Source organism: Exophiala aquamarina (assembly GCF_000709125.1).
Source record: "Exophiala aquamarina CBS 119918 chromosome Unknown aczIA-supercont1.3, whole genome shotgun sequence".
In the NCBI taxonomy this organism is placed as follows: domain Eukaryota; kingdom Fungi; phylum Ascomycota; class Eurotiomycetes; order Chaetothyriales; family Herpotrichiellaceae; genus Exophiala; species Exophiala aquamarina.
The window spans coordinates 1,464,919-1,483,833 of NW_013550585.1; the positions used below are offsets into that span (position 1 = coordinate 1,464,919).

The 18,915-nt window shown below is 50.5% G+C and overlaps 7 protein-coding genes across 7 annotated transcripts; 4 read left to right on the forward strand and 3 right to left on the reverse strand.

The window, feature by feature from the left end:
- Positions 1-77: 77 nt before the first annotated feature.
- A1O9_04114 (uncharacterized protein) lies at positions 78-2,836 on the forward strand (the record flags this gene model as incomplete). Its single annotated transcript, XM_013406406.1, has 4 exons — positions 78-159; positions 224-830; positions 900-1,941; positions 2,048-2,836. 4 exons carry the CDS (start codon positions 78-80, stop codon positions 2,834-2,836), a joined length of 2,520 nt encoding a protein of 839 aa, XP_013261860.1.
- A 763-nt stretch (positions 2,837-3,599) lies between these two features.
- A1O9_04115 (UDP-N-acetylglucosamine-dolichyl-phosphate N-acetylglucosaminephosphotransferase) lies at positions 3,600-5,102 on the reverse strand (the record flags this gene model as incomplete). The annotated part of the gene is made up of 2 exons (XM_013406407.1): positions 3,600-4,818; positions 4,870-5,102. The coding sequence occupies 2 exons, from the start codon at positions 5,100-5,102 to the stop codon at positions 3,600-3,602; spliced, it is 1,452 nt and encodes a 483-aa protein (XP_013261861.1).
- Positions 5,103-5,645: 543 nt separating this feature from the next.
- Positions 5,646-7,265, forward strand: A1O9_04116 (uncharacterized protein; the record flags this gene model as incomplete). Its single annotated transcript, XM_013406408.1, has 2 exons — positions 5,646-5,834; positions 5,946-7,265. 2 exons carry the CDS (start codon positions 5,646-5,648, stop codon positions 7,263-7,265), a joined length of 1,509 nt encoding a protein of 502 aa, XP_013261862.1.
- Positions 7,266-7,615: 350 nt separating this feature from the next.
- On the reverse strand, positions 7,616-11,023 carry A1O9_04117 (uncharacterized protein; the record flags this gene model as incomplete). The annotated part of the gene is made up of 1 exon (XM_013406409.1): positions 7,616-11,023. The coding sequence occupies one exon, from the start codon at positions 11,021-11,023 to the stop codon at positions 7,616-7,618; it is 3,408 nt and encodes a 1,135-aa protein (XP_013261863.1).
- Positions 11,024-11,440: 417 nt separating this feature from the next.
- Positions 11,441-11,857, forward strand: A1O9_04118 (uncharacterized protein; the record flags this gene model as incomplete). Its single annotated transcript, XM_013406410.1, has 1 exon — positions 11,441-11,857. A coding segment is annotated over one exon (417 nt), but the record flags the coding sequence as incomplete, so codon positions are not given.
- Positions 11,858-12,116: 259 nt separating this feature from the next.
- A1O9_04119 (uncharacterized protein) lies at positions 12,117-12,612 on the reverse strand (the record flags this gene model as incomplete). The annotated part of the gene is made up of 2 exons (XM_013406411.1): positions 12,117-12,379; positions 12,435-12,612. 2 exons carry the CDS (start codon positions 12,610-12,612, stop codon positions 12,117-12,119), a joined length of 441 nt encoding a protein of 146 aa, XP_013261865.1.
- A 3,428-nt stretch (positions 12,613-16,040) lies between these two features.
- On the forward strand, positions 16,041-17,775 carry A1O9_04120 (uncharacterized protein; the record flags this gene model as incomplete). Its single annotated transcript, XM_013406412.1, has 3 exons — positions 16,041-16,356; positions 16,434-17,593; positions 17,647-17,775. The coding sequence occupies 3 exons, from the start codon at positions 16,041-16,043 to the stop codon at positions 17,773-17,775; spliced, it is 1,605 nt and encodes a 534-aa protein (XP_013261866.1).
- Positions 17,776-18,915: the final 1,140 nt, after the last annotated feature.

Sequence of the window (18,915 nt, forward strand, 5' to 3'; positions counted from 1 at the left end):
TATAACTTTCATGCGTTGCCATATTAGGATTCACTGCCCTGCCGCAGCTCTTGCGTTTATAGGTCATATTCATTGCCATGCCGCTCTTGTATTCAAACGTCAATATTGACTTGTTCCTCCAAGAAGCAAGCCTTCTTGAAAAAATATCGCTTTTAGCCGGTGGGTGCGCGCCGACATATCGCAAAAGCGTCCAGAAAGATTTCCTAACGATCTTAAATTCTAGGAGCTGACCTGTGGCATACCACCCCGATCCCGAGGTTTGGAGTGCCAGCCATCAAGACCACGGATGGCCCCAACGGTGCAAGGGGATGCAAATATTTTAACCCGGTTCCGGCAGCCTGCATCCCTTCTGGTGGCGCGCTTGGTGCGACATGGAATGATGAACTTATTCAGCAAGCGGGTGAGCTCCTGTCCAAGGAGTGTGCGGCGAAGGGTGCCCATGTCTGGCTTGGTCCCAACGTCAACATCCCGCGCTCGCCTCTGAATGGCAGGGCCTTCGAATGCTTCTCTGAGGATCCCCACCTAAGCGGCATGCTCGCTGCCGCTATCATCAGAGGTGTTCAATCTGGAGGCACATTAGCTGCGTTGAAGCACTTTGTGGCAAACGATCAGGAAACTGAGAAGATCTCCATTGACGTCTCCGTGTCCGACAGAGCACTGCGTGAAATCTATTTGATGCCATTTCAGATTGCTTTGCGAGACAGCAACCCTGGAGTAGTCATGTCCTCTTACAATAAGGTTCAAGGAACGCATGCTTCAGAGAGTCCGAAGCTTTTGGATCAAATTTTGAGAAAGGAATGGGGTTTTGGCGGGCTGGTCATGAGTGATTGGTACTTAAAGCACACGGATCTGATCTAGCTGCTCTCTAGTAACATTGCTAATTCGATTGGGCATAATAGGTACGGTACCTACTCTTGCGAAGCTGCTCTAATTGCAGGGCTGGATATCGAAATGCCTGGACCACCGCGCCACCGTACCAGAGGAATCGTCCAAGCAATAGCAACGGGAAAACTGAACGCCTATGTGATTGACGTGCGCGTGAGGAAGATTCTTGAGTTTATCAATCAAGCAGCATCCACTCCTGTCGCAGAGGTTGAAGCAATACGTGACGTTCCCAATGACCGGGTTTTCAACCGGCTCCTCGCAACAGAGAGCATCGTCCTGCTGAAAAACTCTGCTGGAACTCTTCCTATCAATCCACAAGAGTGTAATGAGGTAGCCATTATCGGACCCAATGCCAAACTCCCAGGCGCCTGTGGTGGTGGAAGCGCCGATTTACGTCCGTACTACACCACTTCGATCTTCCAGGGTATCAAGGGGTCTCTTCCGCCGACCACAACTATCCGCTATGAACCTGGCGTTTACGGGCACATCCTCCTGCCCATCTTCTCCGAGGCAAACGTCACCAACGACATTGGCCAGCCGGGGGTTTCGATCGCAATGTTCAACGAGCCATCGACTTGTCAAGGGCGTACATCATTTGACACCTGCACAATCCCCGATACGACATACCAATTAATGGATTATTCTCATCCAGAGGCATGTGACCCATTCTATATTTCCATGCATGCGAGCTTCATCCCTGAACAGGATGGGGTCTATGAATTCGGCCTCGCAAGCTATGGAATTAGCGACCTGTATATCGATGACGTCCTCGTGATCAATAACTCGGCTGATCAGGTGTTTGGCGGGATGTTCTTCGGTAAAGGCTCAGTCGAGAAGCGGGGAGTATTCGAAATGGTGGCTGGCAAACAGTACACTCTGAGGGTTGAGGCGGGCGGTGCGTCAACGAATCGACTAACTGGAGGTCATGGGCTTCCAATCCCAGGAGGCGCATGTCGCTTAGGAGGCTGTGTGAAGATTGATCCCAAAGAGAGCATACAAGAAGCTGTCAAGTTGGCACGGAGGTGCAAGACGACGTTTGTCGTTGCTGGGTTGAATGTAAGAGCCATCCTCATCCTCATCGTGTCTCTGAAACACTCATGATGCGTTACTCCTCACCGTTGTATTCTACTGTACTGACCAGGGATGTATTGTTTGTTCGTAGTCGGATATCGAAAAGGAAGGTCGCGATCGACCCACGATGGACCTGCCTCCTTTCGTCGACGACCTCATTGACTCGGTCCTGGCTGCCAATCCCGCGGCTGTTGTCATCACACAGTCAGGTTCTCCCGTTGCCATGCCGTGGCGGAAATCGGCATCATCCATCTTACACTCCTGGTACGGCGGCAGCGAAGCTGGTAATGCGGTCGCCGATGTCCTTTTCGGTCGTGCCAATCCCTCCGGTAAGCTTCCCGTCACATTTCCTGCGAAGTTAGAAGACACGCCTAGTTACCTCAGCTTTGGAACCGATAACGGCAAAATTCTGTATGCAGAGGATGTGTTTGTCGGTTACCGCGGCTACGAAGCGAGAAACACAGAGGTGGCATTTCCGTTTGGCCATGGACTTGGCTACACGATATTTGCCGCGTCCTCGCTCACCCTCACTCCCTTGGCGAAGCCGACACAAATCTCCATTGATATCAAGAACACTGGTGGTCGCGCCGGTGCCGAAGTCGTCCGTCTCTATATCTCATTTTGTGCAACCTCGACTTCCAAGTCCCGATTCCTACGCCCTAAACGTGAATTGAAGGGTTACAAGAAGGTCTCACTACAACCGAGTGAGACTAAGGTGGTGGTGATGCCTATCAGTAAATATAGCACAGCGGTTTGGGATGAGAGAAGAAACTCTTGGTGCTGTGAACGAGGGCTTTATCGAGTGAGTGTAGTTGTTGGTGAGGAGGCACTGCAAGAAACATTCGAAATTCAGAATGATGAGTTCTGGAGTGGACTTTGAGGATGAACCAAAAACCATGGATAGGAAAATGACGCTTAATTTGCAGGTGCCGTAAGGAGCTGCACCAGTTTAATGTGCAAAGCGATGGAAGCGAGGAAAGCGAACAACCTCCCATTCTGAAAATCCCACTTCCAACAACCACTTTTATGTATATATATGGAAACTAAGAAATAGACTAGAACTACTTAGATATATATTATTTACTCTCTTCATAGTACTATGTAGTATTGAAGTTCTATCGAGGAGTACCAAAGCGTTCACAAACTGAGATTACCAGTATCTAATCGTTACTCCTCTGTATCCTATAGGTAGTTACTTTGCAAAGTACTGTCTTCTATATACTACTTAGGCTTTTGTATATACACTTGGAGTAGCGGTATTCAAGCTCTCTCAGTGTCAAGACCGAGCCAGCTTAACCTCAGTCCTGAGCTGAGTGCTAGCCTGGGTTAGTTACATCTAACCTAGGCTATTGGACAGGAGCGACCGTGAAGAGTAACTAAAGTACTTACACCGGCCTTAACTCATTCGAGGAAGGCACGATGAGTTCCATTTATGGCTAGTGGGTTTTGCATGTTGGCATCTACAAAATTACTACGTAGTATTCACACTTATACTATGTATTCTTTCCCTGTCTTGCTGAGTACATTATGGCACGTCCTCGGTATTGGGCTTTTGTAGCACTGTCTGATGTGTAATTTGGGTTCTGTATGTATGTATGTATTATTGCGTCTAGTGCTAATTAAATTATGCCACTTCGGAGACTCTAGACCGGGAACGAATTTCCATATTTTCCTCTGTTATCGACACTGAAGATCAAAAGCGCCATGGTATGTCGTACAAGGAGCCCTAAAAATCCACAAGCGGTCTGCATTATCAATAATTCTCTGGTCAATTGATCTTCTCGCATTGGGCCTCTCCAAACCAGCCAGAGATTGATAATGGTGAGGTTGCTCGTCGCCGATATCCTGTTTGTCTTCGGATCGACGGTTACCTGGATCAGGTGAAGCCTTTCCAGTCCGATGAACACTGCGGTAAGGGGCTTGCTGGGCGGTTTCTCAGGTGTCCATGGGGTGACGCTAGGTTCGAGAAGCCCAGTTCGTGCATTGAACTTTGGAAGTCGGTGGCGTGGACAGGGAATCAGTTTGAAGAGCTGTGGGCAGCTGTAGATGAAGTTGATGATCTGTGGGATCAAAAGAAGGAGGAGAGTTTTGCTGAAATGCGCCATGATGGCCACCACTGCGAATGTCATGCCTGCAACGTAGCAGTATGTGTCGCCCACAAAGACTCTGGCAGGATATCGGTTGTGGATATAAAGGGCTGTGGACACGGCAAGAAATGGCAGAAGGAGGTAGAGCGTTAGGAGATGCGAGTCTGTCGCAGGATGTGGGTTGGCTGCATATCCATTGCTCAAAACTGGATTTCCAGGGAATGGGACGAGGTAAAGCGAGGAATTTAAGATGAGAAGTCCTGCAATAACTATCGATTGCCCAACCTCAATTCCGTTGATCCCTGCTAGAATATTGATTGAGTTTGGTGCGAAGATCGACAGAGCAGACATATATAGATAGTAGAAGAAGGATAGGTGAACCAATCTGGCTTGGTTGGGCATGTATGGAACCAGAAAGTTCGGAACCACGACTGAGGTGACTCCGAAATCAACGTAATACACGATTAGAAGTGGTAGGGATGCGACTGCTGGGATGAAGAATTTATGCCGCCATCGAAGATCAAGAATGTCGTCAGCCATACCCAAAATAGTTGTTGCTTGCAGAGTGTTGAGAGCTGATTGATACGACGATAGCTTCGAGTGAGGGAACCGGTGTAAAAAGCGACCTGTTTCGACTTCCGTGATGGAAAGAACGACATCTCGATTACCGCCTCCTGAAGTCGCGGCTACAATATCTTTGTAAAACGCAAAGGGAATGAAAACCATCAGCGCAAGGATGTAGACTGAAGCCGCAACAGCTCCCAGGCCTTCCGGGCTACCAGGAAATCAGCGGTTGCTTTACAAGGAGTTTCAAATTTGAACATACATTTCACCTGGCCTCAATTTGCTCATGTCTTTCCCTTTCAACCCGGCTTTGGCGAAGGCTGGACCTGACCATCGAATAAAAGCATACGTCATTGAAAATGCCAATGTTGAGAACGCAATGGATGCCACCAGTGGCGCACCATCACCCTGGAACGTATTTGAGATGACTGCTATTGAAGCTCCGGCGACAAGTAAAAGCGTCCATCGTTCTGAATGGCTCAGGCTTGATGCCATCCTGTAAAGGTCTCGTGGAAATGGAGTTGTCGTCACCGGGATGCCATTGTAGTTGTGCTTCGTGCAGATGGGAGAGGCCTTCGAGTCTTGTGAAGACTTCTTCTCTCCGATTTGATTTGGCGGCTTAGGCTGAGTCCATATTTCGCCACGTGTATGATAATCGTAATGCTGTCGATGAAAGACAGCCTGTCCTTAATCAGACATAAGTCTTGGCAGGAGTCGGTCACGGAACATCGATTTTCCATGATAATCTCAGCCTTCCCACTTCCACCAATCATGCTACACCTGATTAGCCTCAGCAAGCACCTCCTCCTTGACCTGAAGCGTTCACAACGATCGAGCTATTTGTCCAACAAACTTATTCAATTTCATGTATGATATGGTACTTAACAATTCAGTGACGCGCCAGCATATCGCATGCGAGTGAGACCATCTTTAGGTCGAACAAGGGCATAAGGATGGTTCTTAGCACATGAGGTACTCCATTATCGAAACCCTAGCCGACGGAGCGTGTTTTGAGACCGTCAAACTCGCGTTACAGTGATGGCGAAAGCTTCAGAATTTGCAACCGGGCATCATGACCGAGTGACGGTCCTACACACAAACTTTGACGCCAGCAGAATCCTGACTGGCTCGATCGATCATCGCATCAAAGTTTGGAATCGGGATCCTAAAACCGGGGAGAGGACGTTACTCGACACTTTCACAGCGCATGATTCTGACATTCGTGATGTAAGAAATTCCCAAAGCTGTTGATTTGGGGGCATCTTCGCGAGCTCCATGTTCCAATCTCAGGTCATTAAATGGTATTCCCATTTCCCGAACTGACTGCTTTTCCGTTAGGCCAAATTCCTGCATCCAACACTAGGGTCGTATATCGCCAGCATCGGCAACGACTTGAAATGTCACGTGTGGATGGAAGAACCGAGTCAAGCACCGAACAACGGGCACCGATTCCGACGCATCGCCACGATTCCTAGCACGCCGCGCGTGCCTTTTGTGTCGATGGACCTCAAGACGGTCGACAACGTGTACACGTACCTGGCACTGATCGATCGACAGGGCCTGCTGAGTGTGTACGAACCCAGTAGCCCCGATGATCTGAAGGACTGGATCCTCGTCGACCAATTCAATGTCTGCGGCGCACACCCGCCAAGCAGGGGCGACGAAACGAGCTTTAAAGTTCGCTTCGATCAGAATGCGACGCCCTTGGCGTACATCAACTCAGTCAGTGATGATCGGAGTCAATTGAGTCTTGTGGTGAGCGCTTTAAACGATGTCAAGGTTTACCGCTCAGTTATTCCCACGAATTTCGGTGGTGGCGACGGCTCCAGTCACAGGCTGATGTTCTACGAAGCGGCGAAACTACCTCGACACCCAGCGCTGGTGCGCGACGTCGCGTGGGCGCCGTTCAGTGTACGAGGCACAGATCGCGTCGCAACTGCATGCAAAGACGGCTCGGTGAGGATTTTTGAGCTCGCTGTGTTAGAGGGTCCTTCAACGGGTCTATCAAATGGCGCAGGAGGAGGAGTTGGAAGCACGAGCAGTGCCGCGCCAGGTATCGCAGCATCAAACGCGTCAACATTCTCGACCCAAACAGCATCCACACGCAGCTATGCATCCCAGCAACGCCAGCAGCCGCAATCGTCGCTGACGTCCGCTATCGCCGGGCGCACCGCCGCACACTCATCATATACACATTCCCCTTCTCAGTCCCAATCACAATCCTCCCCAGCATCATCCACAACGAACACGAACACAACCACCAACACGACGAGCGGCACCAACCCCTCAACATCTGCATCAATGTCCGGCAACCCCCACTCACACCCTGGCGCCGACACCGCCAATACCGAGCCACACATAACGTCATCGCACGCGTCGCCCATAGCACGCACAGGGTATACGTTCCCCTTCATCACATCCATCGCGTCAACGACCACGCTGGCGCACGCCCACCCGGACGCCTGGTCGCTGAGCTTCGACGCCCAGGGCCAGGTGCTGCTGACGAACGGCGCGGACGGCGTCACGAAGATCTGGCGCAAGAGTGTCCTTGGCGGGCAGTGGCTGGTTTTCGCGGGCCAGGAGGTTTTGGATGGCGACGGGGATGAGGGCAGTAGTGAGGAAAGTGAAAAGGATGGGCTTGAGATTGCCGAAGGCTGAGGGTCACGTCATAACAGGCGGTGGTGGATAGGGCGCGTTGATGGTTGACTTTATTAGTAGCTGATGCTAGCACATGAACCGGTAGATGTATCGTTTTAGATGGCTTTCGGAAATGAGAGGGATACGTAGGGATTCTCGATGCAGCTTGACTACTGCTCGTTGAAGGTGGGAAGGTGCCAGCCAGCGAAGGCTTTCCTCCTGTGATTGGCTATTCCACGTCTACAAGATACCAGACGGCAAATTCAGCAAGCTTTTTTATTGCAATGCTATACCTCGTACAATGCCTGCATACCAGAAATCGAGTCCCCCCCAGGTTGAGGACAAATGCAACTTTTCTGAATCTGGGATCCTCATCTCACTTTGAAATAGGGACTTGTCACAATTATGCTATCTCGCCTTAAGCCGCGGCGAGGCGTGCGCGTGCGCTGGGAGGTAACGATCTCATGCTCGTTATTGTCGTCCATGTCCCCGTCTAGTGAGTCGACTACCTCGGACTTGGCACCACCTGTGCTAGTATCCTTTCTCACGCTTCTCGCGCTCCCTCTGGCAGGAGCTTTCTTGGATATTTTTCGCAAAGATGCGTTGGTGGGGGGTTGGTAGTCGTCTTCACTGCCTGGGTCATTATCGGAAGACAGCTCGGGCTCGGACTCAGTTTTCTGTTGCTCATTAGATTCATCTCTGGATTGAGTCGCGATGGTAGGTTGAAATCTATTGCTTCGACGCTTTGCACTAGGTATCACCACTTCGATTCTACTCCTCGGGTGCTTTGTAGCGGTTAATTGGGGACGGAGACCTTCAACACCATTTGAGCCGTCTTCAGCGAGCTCTGCCATGTCTTCTTCCATCTCAGAAGCACTGGGCACAGAAGACAGCTCTGAGGTTTCACCCTCGCTTTCGCATGATTCTCTAAGTAAAGACTTCCTCTGCCGACGCATACCTGGCTTTAGCGGCGATACAGAGGATGGAGTGGGATACTCGTATTTATCAAGCGCTCGTTCTTTGTCTTTGGACTTCGCCGTCACGTCGGGCGGTGCATCGTGATAAAACATTTCGAGGTCTTCAGGAATTGGCTGATCTTCATCATCGAGGAGAAAGCCTCCGCCGAAACTGTCCTCCTCCGCGAAAGGTCGATTTACGCCTCTCATATTGTTGACTTTATCATCGTCATCGAGAGCAATCGGCAGATCTCTACTCATGCCTTGGGTGAGAGCCGGCAGTTCGGTTCCATCACCATAAGCATCATGGACCTGCTCTCGAATTCTTAGACCCATGATGAATTTGCGCCACAGGTCCAGCACGAGTTTCTCCATTTTAGTCTCTTCTTTCTTCCTCTGTTCTTCGTTGAACTTTGTCCACGCGTCTATGAGCAGCCTCTCGTTCTCTTTGGCGACTACCACACCTGTACAGATCGGTACAGCTCTTTTGTTGCCGAATTCAAACCCGGTGACAGCCTCGGCGAAATCGATATCCAGCTTTTTGCAGATTCGGACACTTGCCCGCAAAGGGACGTGAACGGCTCCCTTTGGCACCATGCTCGGCACGAAACAGTCAATATTGCCATAGCTGTTCTTTGGGATGATGCCATTCTTAATTGGAGGGGGTATGATGTACTCGGTCTGATCCCAGGAATACAAACCTTGCATCTGCTTTTGTCCTGTCTGTCTCTCATGTTCTTCGGCCTCTCGTTTTCTAGTTAATGTAACTGCACGAACAGGTACCAGCTTCAACGGAGCTTCGCCAGATTTTGGCCGACGGCCTTCCTTGTGCCAGGATTCGGCAGTCAGACATCTCTCAACGTCACTACGACGGAACACAGGCTCTTCCTTCATATTGTCTCCTTTGCCTGAAACAAAGGTCCTGACAGGTTTGACACCAGGTCGCAGAGCTTCCTCGCGTCTTAGGAAACGCTCCAAAACGTAGTCAGCCGAAGCCTTCAAACTCTGCAAGGTGTCAACCTCATCCTTCACCTCTTTCTTTGGAGGCAGTTGGGGAACCAGGTCAGATGCATCCTCCACGTCGTCTACAGCTGTTCGCAAAAGGTCTGGTCTTCTGTAGCCACTCATTACTCGTTTAAACCAATCGTAGTCTTCATAGCGCTTGATCTTGCCATGTTTAGTGTAAATTGGGATTTTCTCCACAGGGAAACGAAATCCTTTGGTCTTGCCGGGCCAAATCCTATTCTTGAGGTATCTGACCGTAACATCCTTCGCTGTACCATCCGAAGAGTAAGCAACAACGTAAGCGATGACTGTCTTCGTCTTTTCAGCTTTGGCTCCACGAGGTTCGAATGCATACAGGACATCCGGGGTCGCCGCCACTGGTGAGGTGAGTATCAGTGGTGATACTGGTAGGACCTTATTCGTGACTGGAGAAATCGCTTCAGTCCAATAGATTGGGAATGGGTTGTCTCGGTCATATTTTTGCGAGCGCCTCCTCGGCATCGAGGGTGTTATGTCGATAAGCGAGGCATCATCTTTATCGTCCTCGGTATCCAAGTCCAACTTGACAGGATCGATAGCTGATCCAGTATTCTTCCTGGATTTTGGGACAGGTCTTGATCTTGAAGCAGGCCTTGAATTGGCAATCTCGGATATGGATTTCGATTCTTCTTCGTCAGAATCGTCAGAAGACGTGTCAGAGTCAATGGGTTGGGCTGGCTTTCGTGGCGACATCTGCTCGGCTTTCGTCCAACCAAATCCACTGGGCTGTAGGCTTGCCACGAGTCTTGACTCAATCCCAATGGCCCTGAGGAGAGCGGTGAAAAGCTGTGCTCCAACATCCCTAGACCCTTCACACTTTTTGGCGGCTTCTCGAAATTCGATGATGTTTCTGATCCTCTCACCATGCTCTTCCGGGTCATGTTCGTCATTTCTAAAGGAATAGATGGCCTGCTTCAGAGCCTGCTTTGTGCCGTAACCCCGTTTTCGGAGGCCTGGAGCAATAATGGCGAACCTCTTCTTCCAGTAAGCCGCGAGAACTTTCATCAGAGGTATGATAGGATCACCATGGCTCATGTCTGCTCTCCCAACTTCCATTCGTTGGCTTGGTCTTCCCCAGTCACGCTCAATCCTAGGATCTGGCTTCTTCTGCTTTCCACGCTTTTTGTCCTTGGTCTGAGACGTTTTTGTAGGTGTATCGGCCGGTGGCAAGCCACTTGCTCTCTTCCACTTATCTATTTCCTTGCTGATTTGTGGAGGTAGTTGCTGGACCAGTGTCTGTTGAACATGCTGGTCTGAGATCCATCTATTGCGGATTGAATTATGCCACAGGAGGAACTGGACGTGCAGTTGATGTGTCCGAACTCGAGCCTCCTTCTCTCGCTTTGTTGGGCCTTTCTTTCCAGAGGTAGCAGCAGCGGCCGCCCCATAATCAACCTCATTATCATCTTTGCGAAAAATCAACTCAATTGGCCCATCTGCAAGATGTGCCCGCGAAGATGCAGTCTCTTGTGGTTTTGTACCCGCATCCTCCCATTCAACATCTTCTTCATCGTCATCCTGGTCATCTTGCGCATCGGCTGCGAAGATCTTGGCTTTCTCGGGTTCGAGGACGTCTTCAAACTTGTCATTGTCGATGTCACTCAATGAGGAGTCGGATTCGTCGCTCCCAAGAGAGAAGGTTGTTATCTGATATTTGCCAGGGGTATTCCTTGACTCGGCGTCCAACACATCTGCTAGTTTTGCCTTTTTGATCGGAGACGATCGAGCAGAGGCGGGTGGCGTGGAATTCAGCCTCTTGCGAGGGAGAAATGGTGGCATTATAGGCCTTTTATCAAGGCCTCCTTCGTTCGGGGCATAGGTTAAAAGCTATTCATGGGGCTGATGAAATGGTCCACCGGCTAGATTTACGAACGGAAGCAATGCGACGCGGTTTCAGAAGTGAAGTGAGTCTTTGAACAAAGTCAGCGTGAAGTGGTGACGTCGGGAGCAGCCCCAGCGCCCACCCAGGCATCCAGGCACCGGTCTGCGGGGCTCTAAATGCACTGAGCCTGGTAGGCCCTCGCTGAGTGCCTGCAAATCACCGCCAAAAAGGATTTATTAACGGTGCGGTATAGATCAAACATTTGTCCCACTATCAAGGTACGACCTGACCACGCGGTCAAAAATAACAAATACTGAACCCCAGTCTCAATACCTTGCGAAATGGGCGACCCAGAGCTCTTACCTACGAGTTCTCCATTTAAGACATATCATTGTCTCTGCAGCAACCTCGTCGTTGCCACCATCCACAGTCTAGAGTCTTTGCCTCGAAGAAGCGAACCTGTCCAAGACCGTGCTTTGATTATTCCTTCCTCCACCACCATCTCCACATCTAGCGACATTGGCACAGATGACGCGTCTACGCAATCCATTACTTCAGCTTTGTTGAATGTTCTCCCAGATCGCCGACCGATCATTGTACAGCGCGAGGATGGATTTGAGAAGAGGATATTATTAAGATGCGGAAGATGCAAATTGGTGCTAGGGTATGTTATGGACGCACTGCAGACGTCTAGCTCGATTTATCTCTTGCCTGGAGGATTGGTTGAAACGGCAGAAATGGTGAAAGGGACCCGGCCTGAAGTGCCTGCTTGGGCTGAACAGATGGGATGAGCAGCGGACAAGAGTGGACAAAACTGGGCATGCGAAGGTTTCTGTATTTATATCTGAGATACCCCCAAACCCGTAGACCGGTGGCTCGGAGTGATGCTTCGCTTTGAATGCATCGCAGACGTCCGACCTTCGACCTCCGTTGGTGCGCCAAAGCCACCAGCCCTAATCAACCATTGAGAGGCAATGCTGTGTAATTCCATAAAACCGTGTAGTCGTGATCCAACGCCAAAACCTGCAAACGAATTGTTGCCGGAGCAATCTAGTTTGCAAGAATGGTCCGCACAAGTTCCATGTAGTTGATCTCACCACTGCTGGTATCGACGGCCTTCAGGAGCTCATCGACTTCTTCGTCGCTCATCTTCTCGCCCAAATTGGTCAGAATGTAGCGCAATTGGCCGACCCCAATGAAACCAGTCATGTCTTTGTCGAACACTTGGAAGCCACGACAATATTCCTCAGGCTCGCCAGGGTCTCTGAAACCACCGGGTCGATTGAGGACTTTGCTGAAGGAATCGAAGTCAACTAGGATCGTGTTAGTCGGGGATTGTGTTTTGCGTGAGCTCAATCCCAGTCTTACAATCTCCGCCCACATTCTTCTCTAAATCTCTGATCTCGGCCAGGGTGGGATTTTGTCCGCAGGCACGGAGAAGGTCACCGAGTGATTCGAGGGCGACACGGCCATTACCGCGCTTGTCGTACAGAGAAAAGGCTTCTTTGTAGTTGGTGGAAGTCTGGGAGGTTTGCATGTTAGCCATTGTGTGAATCGAGGCCGTGCGGGCTGAGGGGAGGGGGTTGAGAAGAGGTGGCTGAGAAGATAAGAGAGGTGGTGATGTTTGTTGTGGTTGCTGCGCGGGTGAGATTCACGAGGGCTGAGGTTCAGGCGGTTGATGCAGTCTGTGTGGTTGTCGGGCCATCCCTTCCTTGCCTGTCCCTTGCCTGTTGACTGCACCTGCCTCTCCGGCACCTCCTCTCCTGTTCTCGGCGGGCCGATGGATGGGCGAATGAGGAGAGAAAGACACTCACCATGGTTGCTAATACCCAAGACTAGGAGTAATTGTTCTTCTCCTTTGCAGATCAATTGTACTTGACGTGACCGGCAGCGTGTGGTGTGAGACTTGGAGTTGCAGAAAGAACGAACAATTGCTGAGGCTCCTGAATGAGACACAGAAATTGGCGACGGTGTTGACACTGGGCGTTGGGCGGTGGGCGGTGGGCGGTGGGCAACGGTGGACTCCCCCTACCAGCTCCTCTGCAGGGCCTAGTCCGGTTTTCTGTTTAGGCGACCCCCGTCGCCCAAGCAACAGTGATACTAACAATGCCCCATCCTACCATGTCCTTACTGCTCGTACAAGTAGTACTCCGTACCACGCCCAGGGCCCCAGGGTCCCAGGCTCTCTCACTTTTCTTCAGCTTGGTTTCACATCTGGTTCATGTTCATAATCCCGATGTCGTGTGCCCAACATAAAGATAACATTGGCAATTGCCAGGCAAAACCTGAGTAACCTCTTCTGCCTCTTGGGCATCACTCGCACAAGCACTTCCATGTCTCCAACCCGCAAATGCTGCTGCAACCGCTTTCATGTTTGGCGACAGTGTGAACTTCTCTAGCTCACGTTCTCCGTTGTTCGATCACTTCTATAATACAGAAACAGAACGACAAAGCATTGAAATCAAACCAGACAATTAATTGATATCCAGTCCTGACTCATCGCCTATCGCCGTCCTGGTGGGTGCCTGGCAGTACGGACTTCCTGGTCCTGGCGAGGTGCTCCTGCCGACTATTCAACCCAGAACTCCGCGGAAAGCACCACCCCGCCACTTATTCCCTCACCTCCCGTTCGGCGAGATTCCCGCTGATAAACTATGTACTCGTAAATGCCCTTCCTGCTAATCAACCCTCCCTCGCCCAAGCTTCTCTTCTCCTGTTGCAACTTGCGATGCGATTCTGCTTCGCCCCGAATCATCTCCCTCCGCGTCTTGTCTGCCTTCTGGAACGATTTGTCAGAAACAGTTGCGTCGTCAAGCATTGTGGCTAAAGTCTACGCCCCTTGCTTGTACCAACATTGCGCCCCGCTAGGGTACGACTACTTCTGGTAGAATGTAGTATGCAGCCCATCACTCGATTGATTGTCCCGTTATTGCCGTGCATGTTGACTTCCATGGCCCCTGATTCATTCTTCCTATAGATCCTATCTCGCCCACTGAAAGTTAGATCCATACCAGCCTATCTACAGATCTTCCAAACTTTTTACTTGCAAACAATCATCTTCATTTCCTTTGCCAGAATATCAACAAAAATCCATCCTATCATGTCTTCCTCCTCTACAACTGATTCGAGACCATCCATCCAGAGACCACATTCATCATCGGTCTCGTCCAGCAAATCGTGTGCTAGCACTGCGTCTGAGATGCACGACAAAATTACCAAACAGATGAGGTCGCAGCAAGACCGTTGGGCAGCGTGGCAGTCGAAGCAACTCGACTTATTTCGTGAGTCAGCAGAGGAGTCCAAAGCCCAACCCGAATCAGAACGGAGCATGAAATCCCGCCGGCCGCATGTTCATCTCAATAAAATCACATCTATACTGCGGAGGACCCGTGGTTGAGCATTCGTGCCGCGTCACCACCGTCTTCAAATTCGCTTTGTAGTCTTGAAAAGTCTATCATCGAGCTGCTAGCATGCCCCCAGGAGCGGTTCCAGCAGCAAAGAACGGCGCGCCTTGTTGTCAGAATCGATCCCATTCTTGGACTCAATGGTTAATGAGTTCAATACGACTACTACTGGCATTCCATATTGTTTGTTGAAAAGGGTGTATCATTATAGCGAGGTGTTCTAGCGTGCTATCTAGAGAAGACATGTACTATCTTTTAGAACGAGCAACCGGATGATTTCTCTAGTGAGATCATGTATATTTCGGATCTCGTAGGACGGGTTCGTCAGGAGAGAGCCCGAATCGCCGCCACAGCCTTGGATCTTATCTCTAGGAGACCTATACATGTGGTCTGCACAAGTCGAGGAATTTTGATTGTCAGATGCCTGCAGCATAGATTGTATATCGGAAACACCTGGTGATGACCTGCCATTCATTTGGAGATTTTGCATCAAACCTACCGTTGGTCTCTGGCACATACTTTAGTGAACAACTACAGCACCAGCCACAAATTCTAACGCCAGACCCAGACTGCGGCATACAAACTCAACAAAGAGAACACATCCATTATGTGGCTTGCTGAATATCAGCTCCATGGGTGAACTCCACAGCTCCTCTATCAGTCAATGAGTGGGCGGAGGTAAGAAACCTTGGAAACTGAAGCTATCGTGCAACCTTGATACCGCACAACACCTCAACGATCGTCGGCACCCTCGGTATGGCTGAGACTCTCAGATCTCCGCTCCAATTTCGTTGTGTTCATTGCACTCAACAGCCGGAGAAATGGAGGAAGGATGTGCCGGCATGATGGGGGCATGGTGCCCAATTCTCTCCGGTGGGAAAACAAGCACCGACCCAGAGAGCTTAGTGAGGCTTATCTGCAATGCCAAGCACTCGTGCTTGAGAAACACGATAAAGAAGGTTTTCCAAGCTGCGACTACAACGCTTCTTATGCTCAAGAAAGATTTCAATGGCAACGACAGCCTGCCTTTCCTCTAGGATTCAAACTCATATCTCATTGAATGACTTAACTCGCGATCTAATTTGCACGTTAATGTTTCGGTGCTTTCCGGTATTGACAGGGCCGCGTGAGGGCGAGTTGTTTCACTGGACAATCCTTATCTGTCTGTGGGCTGGGATCTTGTTCTCACACCCTCGATGGGCCCCTAGACGCAAACCTTGTAACGGTTTCGCTCTGCTGACTGGCTGGCAGACATGGGGTCGTCCATGTGGCAAGCTCCATGGTCGCACTCATTTGCCTTCGTCGCTAAAGACAGCTCGATCGTCTGGATGCTACCTACATCCAGATATGCTGCTAACTAGCCGATCCTCGTTGAGGGTACAATGGAGGTAATGGCTGATCGCTTCATCTTTACGGGATACATCGGCCATGGCCGGGGTAGGCCACCTTGCTTTATAAACTCTGTGACCCTCATCTGACCGTCGACAATTAAAAGCGATTCTTTTGTCTTCTTTCACAACTCCGTGAACTGCCCTCTACAGATACATGTGCGACTTTTCAAGCAACTAACATGGCAACTACCGACTCGTCAACAGCGTCGTCCGAGTCCAAACACGTCGACTTGGAGAAAAACCCGAGCACCGGCGAAGCTCGCCCAGAGCCAGAGATTCGACATGGCAGCGTCACTCCCGCTTTCGAGGTTGCCAGAGCAAGACACATACAGAATGCCCTTGCACCTCTCCGCTTCTTGGGCAGAGGAGAGATCTGGTTGGACAAAAAGTTGGGGATCGAGACTCAGGGCATCGATCGCATACCAGAGGAAGAAAAGCGGCCGCCGCATTTGATCAATACATTCCTCATGTGGTGGTCGATGACTTGCCATGTTGGTAAGTAGTTGCAGCCTCTTTTAACAGTAGCCCATCAACGGCATCTTCCCTAAAGTACGAATTTCTGACTTCCATAGGCGCACTTCCTCTGGGTTTCCTTGGACCAGAGCTTGGATTGACTCTTCCAGACTCGTGTGCCGCTATTGTCGTTGGCACTTTTCTAGGGGCACTTTGTACTGCATACACAGGGACCCTCGGGCCGAAGACTGGGCTTCGAGCAATCGCAACATGTCGATACTCATTTGGCTTCTGGGGAGCGAAGCTGTGCAGTGTCTTGAATGTTGTGATCGGTGGCGGTTTCGCGGTCGTCAACGTCGTCATTACCGGACAGATGCTCAGTGCAGTGTCAGATTTCACGATGACGGTGACTGTTGGCTGTGTGATCGTGGCCGTTATATCCTACGTTGTCTCTGTCTTCGGCTTCTCCATTATCCATACATTCGAGAAGTACAGCTGGGTTGCATCATTCATCCTCCTGCTAGTCTTGGTCGGCCAAGCAGCGCCACATGTTGAACCATCAGCTCCAGGATTCGGCTCTGGCCTTGGGTATGCAGGCTCCTGGCTCAGTTTCATGGCCATCAGTTTCTCCAACGCTAGTGGCTGGTGCTCTATGGCTGCTGACTATTATTGCAATTATCCTGCAAAGACAAAATCATGGAAAGTCTACAGTCTGACACTAGCTGGAGTCACGATCCCAACCACCTTTGCCATCGTTGTCGGAGCATGTATGGGTAATGCGGCTATAACCCGCGCCTATCCGCCGTACAGTACCGCCTATGAGGAGCATGGTCTGGGAGGATTGCTGAGGGAGATCTATCACCCCTTGGGATGGTCGAAATTTTGTCTTGTCATCTTAACATTCAGCGTTCTAGGCAACAATATTGCGATCAACTACTCATCAGGGCTCTCACTGCAACTGCTAGGTCATTACTTCCATGCCGTGCCTCGTTTCGTCTGGTCGTTCCTTGTCGCACTGGTGGTTGCGATTCTAGCCATTGTCGGCAAAGACCACCTATCCACCATTGTATCGAACTTCGTGTCCTTGTTGGGCTACTGGACAATTTCTTGGACCCTGATCCTTCTCGTTGAAGACCAGTGGTTCCGGAAGCGATCCGGAGAGGGCTATGATCTAGAAGCCTGGGATAATCCCAAAAAGCTTCCTTGGGGTCTTGCAGCAGTCACCTCTCTTCTAGCTGGCTATCTCGCTGGCGGTTTGCCGGGCATGGCTCAGGTCTGGGTAAGTCACCATCACCTTAATGAACTGCCACATGGTTGCTAACTCGGTTGTAGTATGTTGGACCAATAGCCGCCAAGTTTGGACCTTATGGTGGTGATGTCGGTGTTTACATGTCTGGTGCCATCACCTTGCTTGTTTATCCACCACTGAGATGGTACGAAAGGAAGATGACTGGAAGATAGAGGCTATAGCACTTGACGATAGAAGTCCATTCAGGAACAAGGGTAACTGCCTCCCTAGTGTGTATGTGTACCATATTCCTACGCGAGACCCTTCGCCAATCCATCTTCCGCATTCGGACACGTGTGCCTACTGGAATATTTCCCTTGGTGCCAGCAACTCTTTCATAAAAATCCTCCATATTGAAATTCATATCATAATTGACAACTATTGTCCTGAATTTCTGGGTCTGGAAAACTGACACCTGGACGCCCGCGACTAGCTAGTCAGGTAAAACGAGCATCCGCCACTCTCCGGCAAACAAGTGTCGAGACCTCTGTACGCGATTGCATGGGATACGAACTCTGGGCAATTGGGCTGACTCTACTGCGCATCTCCTGTGGGATTCAACCCCGTCCATTGTCGCCCTCCTCCCAGTGCTGGGGGAAACGAGCTTGTTCCCTCTATAAGATTTCTCGTCACACAGCGCCACGTGGGCAACCCGATTCCATGGATCTGGCATAGGCAAACTCTAGCAGAACCTGTGATGCTGTGACATATCAGTGCACAAACCCCTGGAGATAACCGACGCCTCGGGCAACGCAGCGATAATGTCCTCTTCTAGGGAGTCCTCGGTTCCTCGTATCTTGGGGATGGTACTGGAAGTGCCCAGGCCTTATCAGAGCCAGAGGAACCTGTCTTTCATGCAACCCCACTTTGATCAAAGAACAAGCACCAATCTAAGAGATGACAAGCTGCCTCCATCGGGCCCGCTTTAGACTTCCCCGGGCGGGCCGGGCGCCCAAAACGTAGTGCCGACTGGGCAGATGCCGGTGTCAATTCGGTGGTAAGCTCTCAGGTTGCCAACTGTTCATTGGAGGTTACTACTCGAAAAGACCACCTGTGATAACAAGAAATCGCCAAACAGTGGATTGCAGGAGTGACTGCCTTGAACTAAGCTACAGCCGAGCCCCATCAAGGTTCATAAATCCAGCGAAATTAAACTTAAACCAGCCAGGTGCTTTTGTAGCTCGATCTGCTGCACAAGGTTGACTATGGAGTACTCCGTGTCGGACGATAGCTACAGGTTGCGAGTCGTGCCAGGGTACTTTGTGTTTGCTGCAATCGACCAGGCCAGACCAGGCACATAAGAGGGGCAGGCA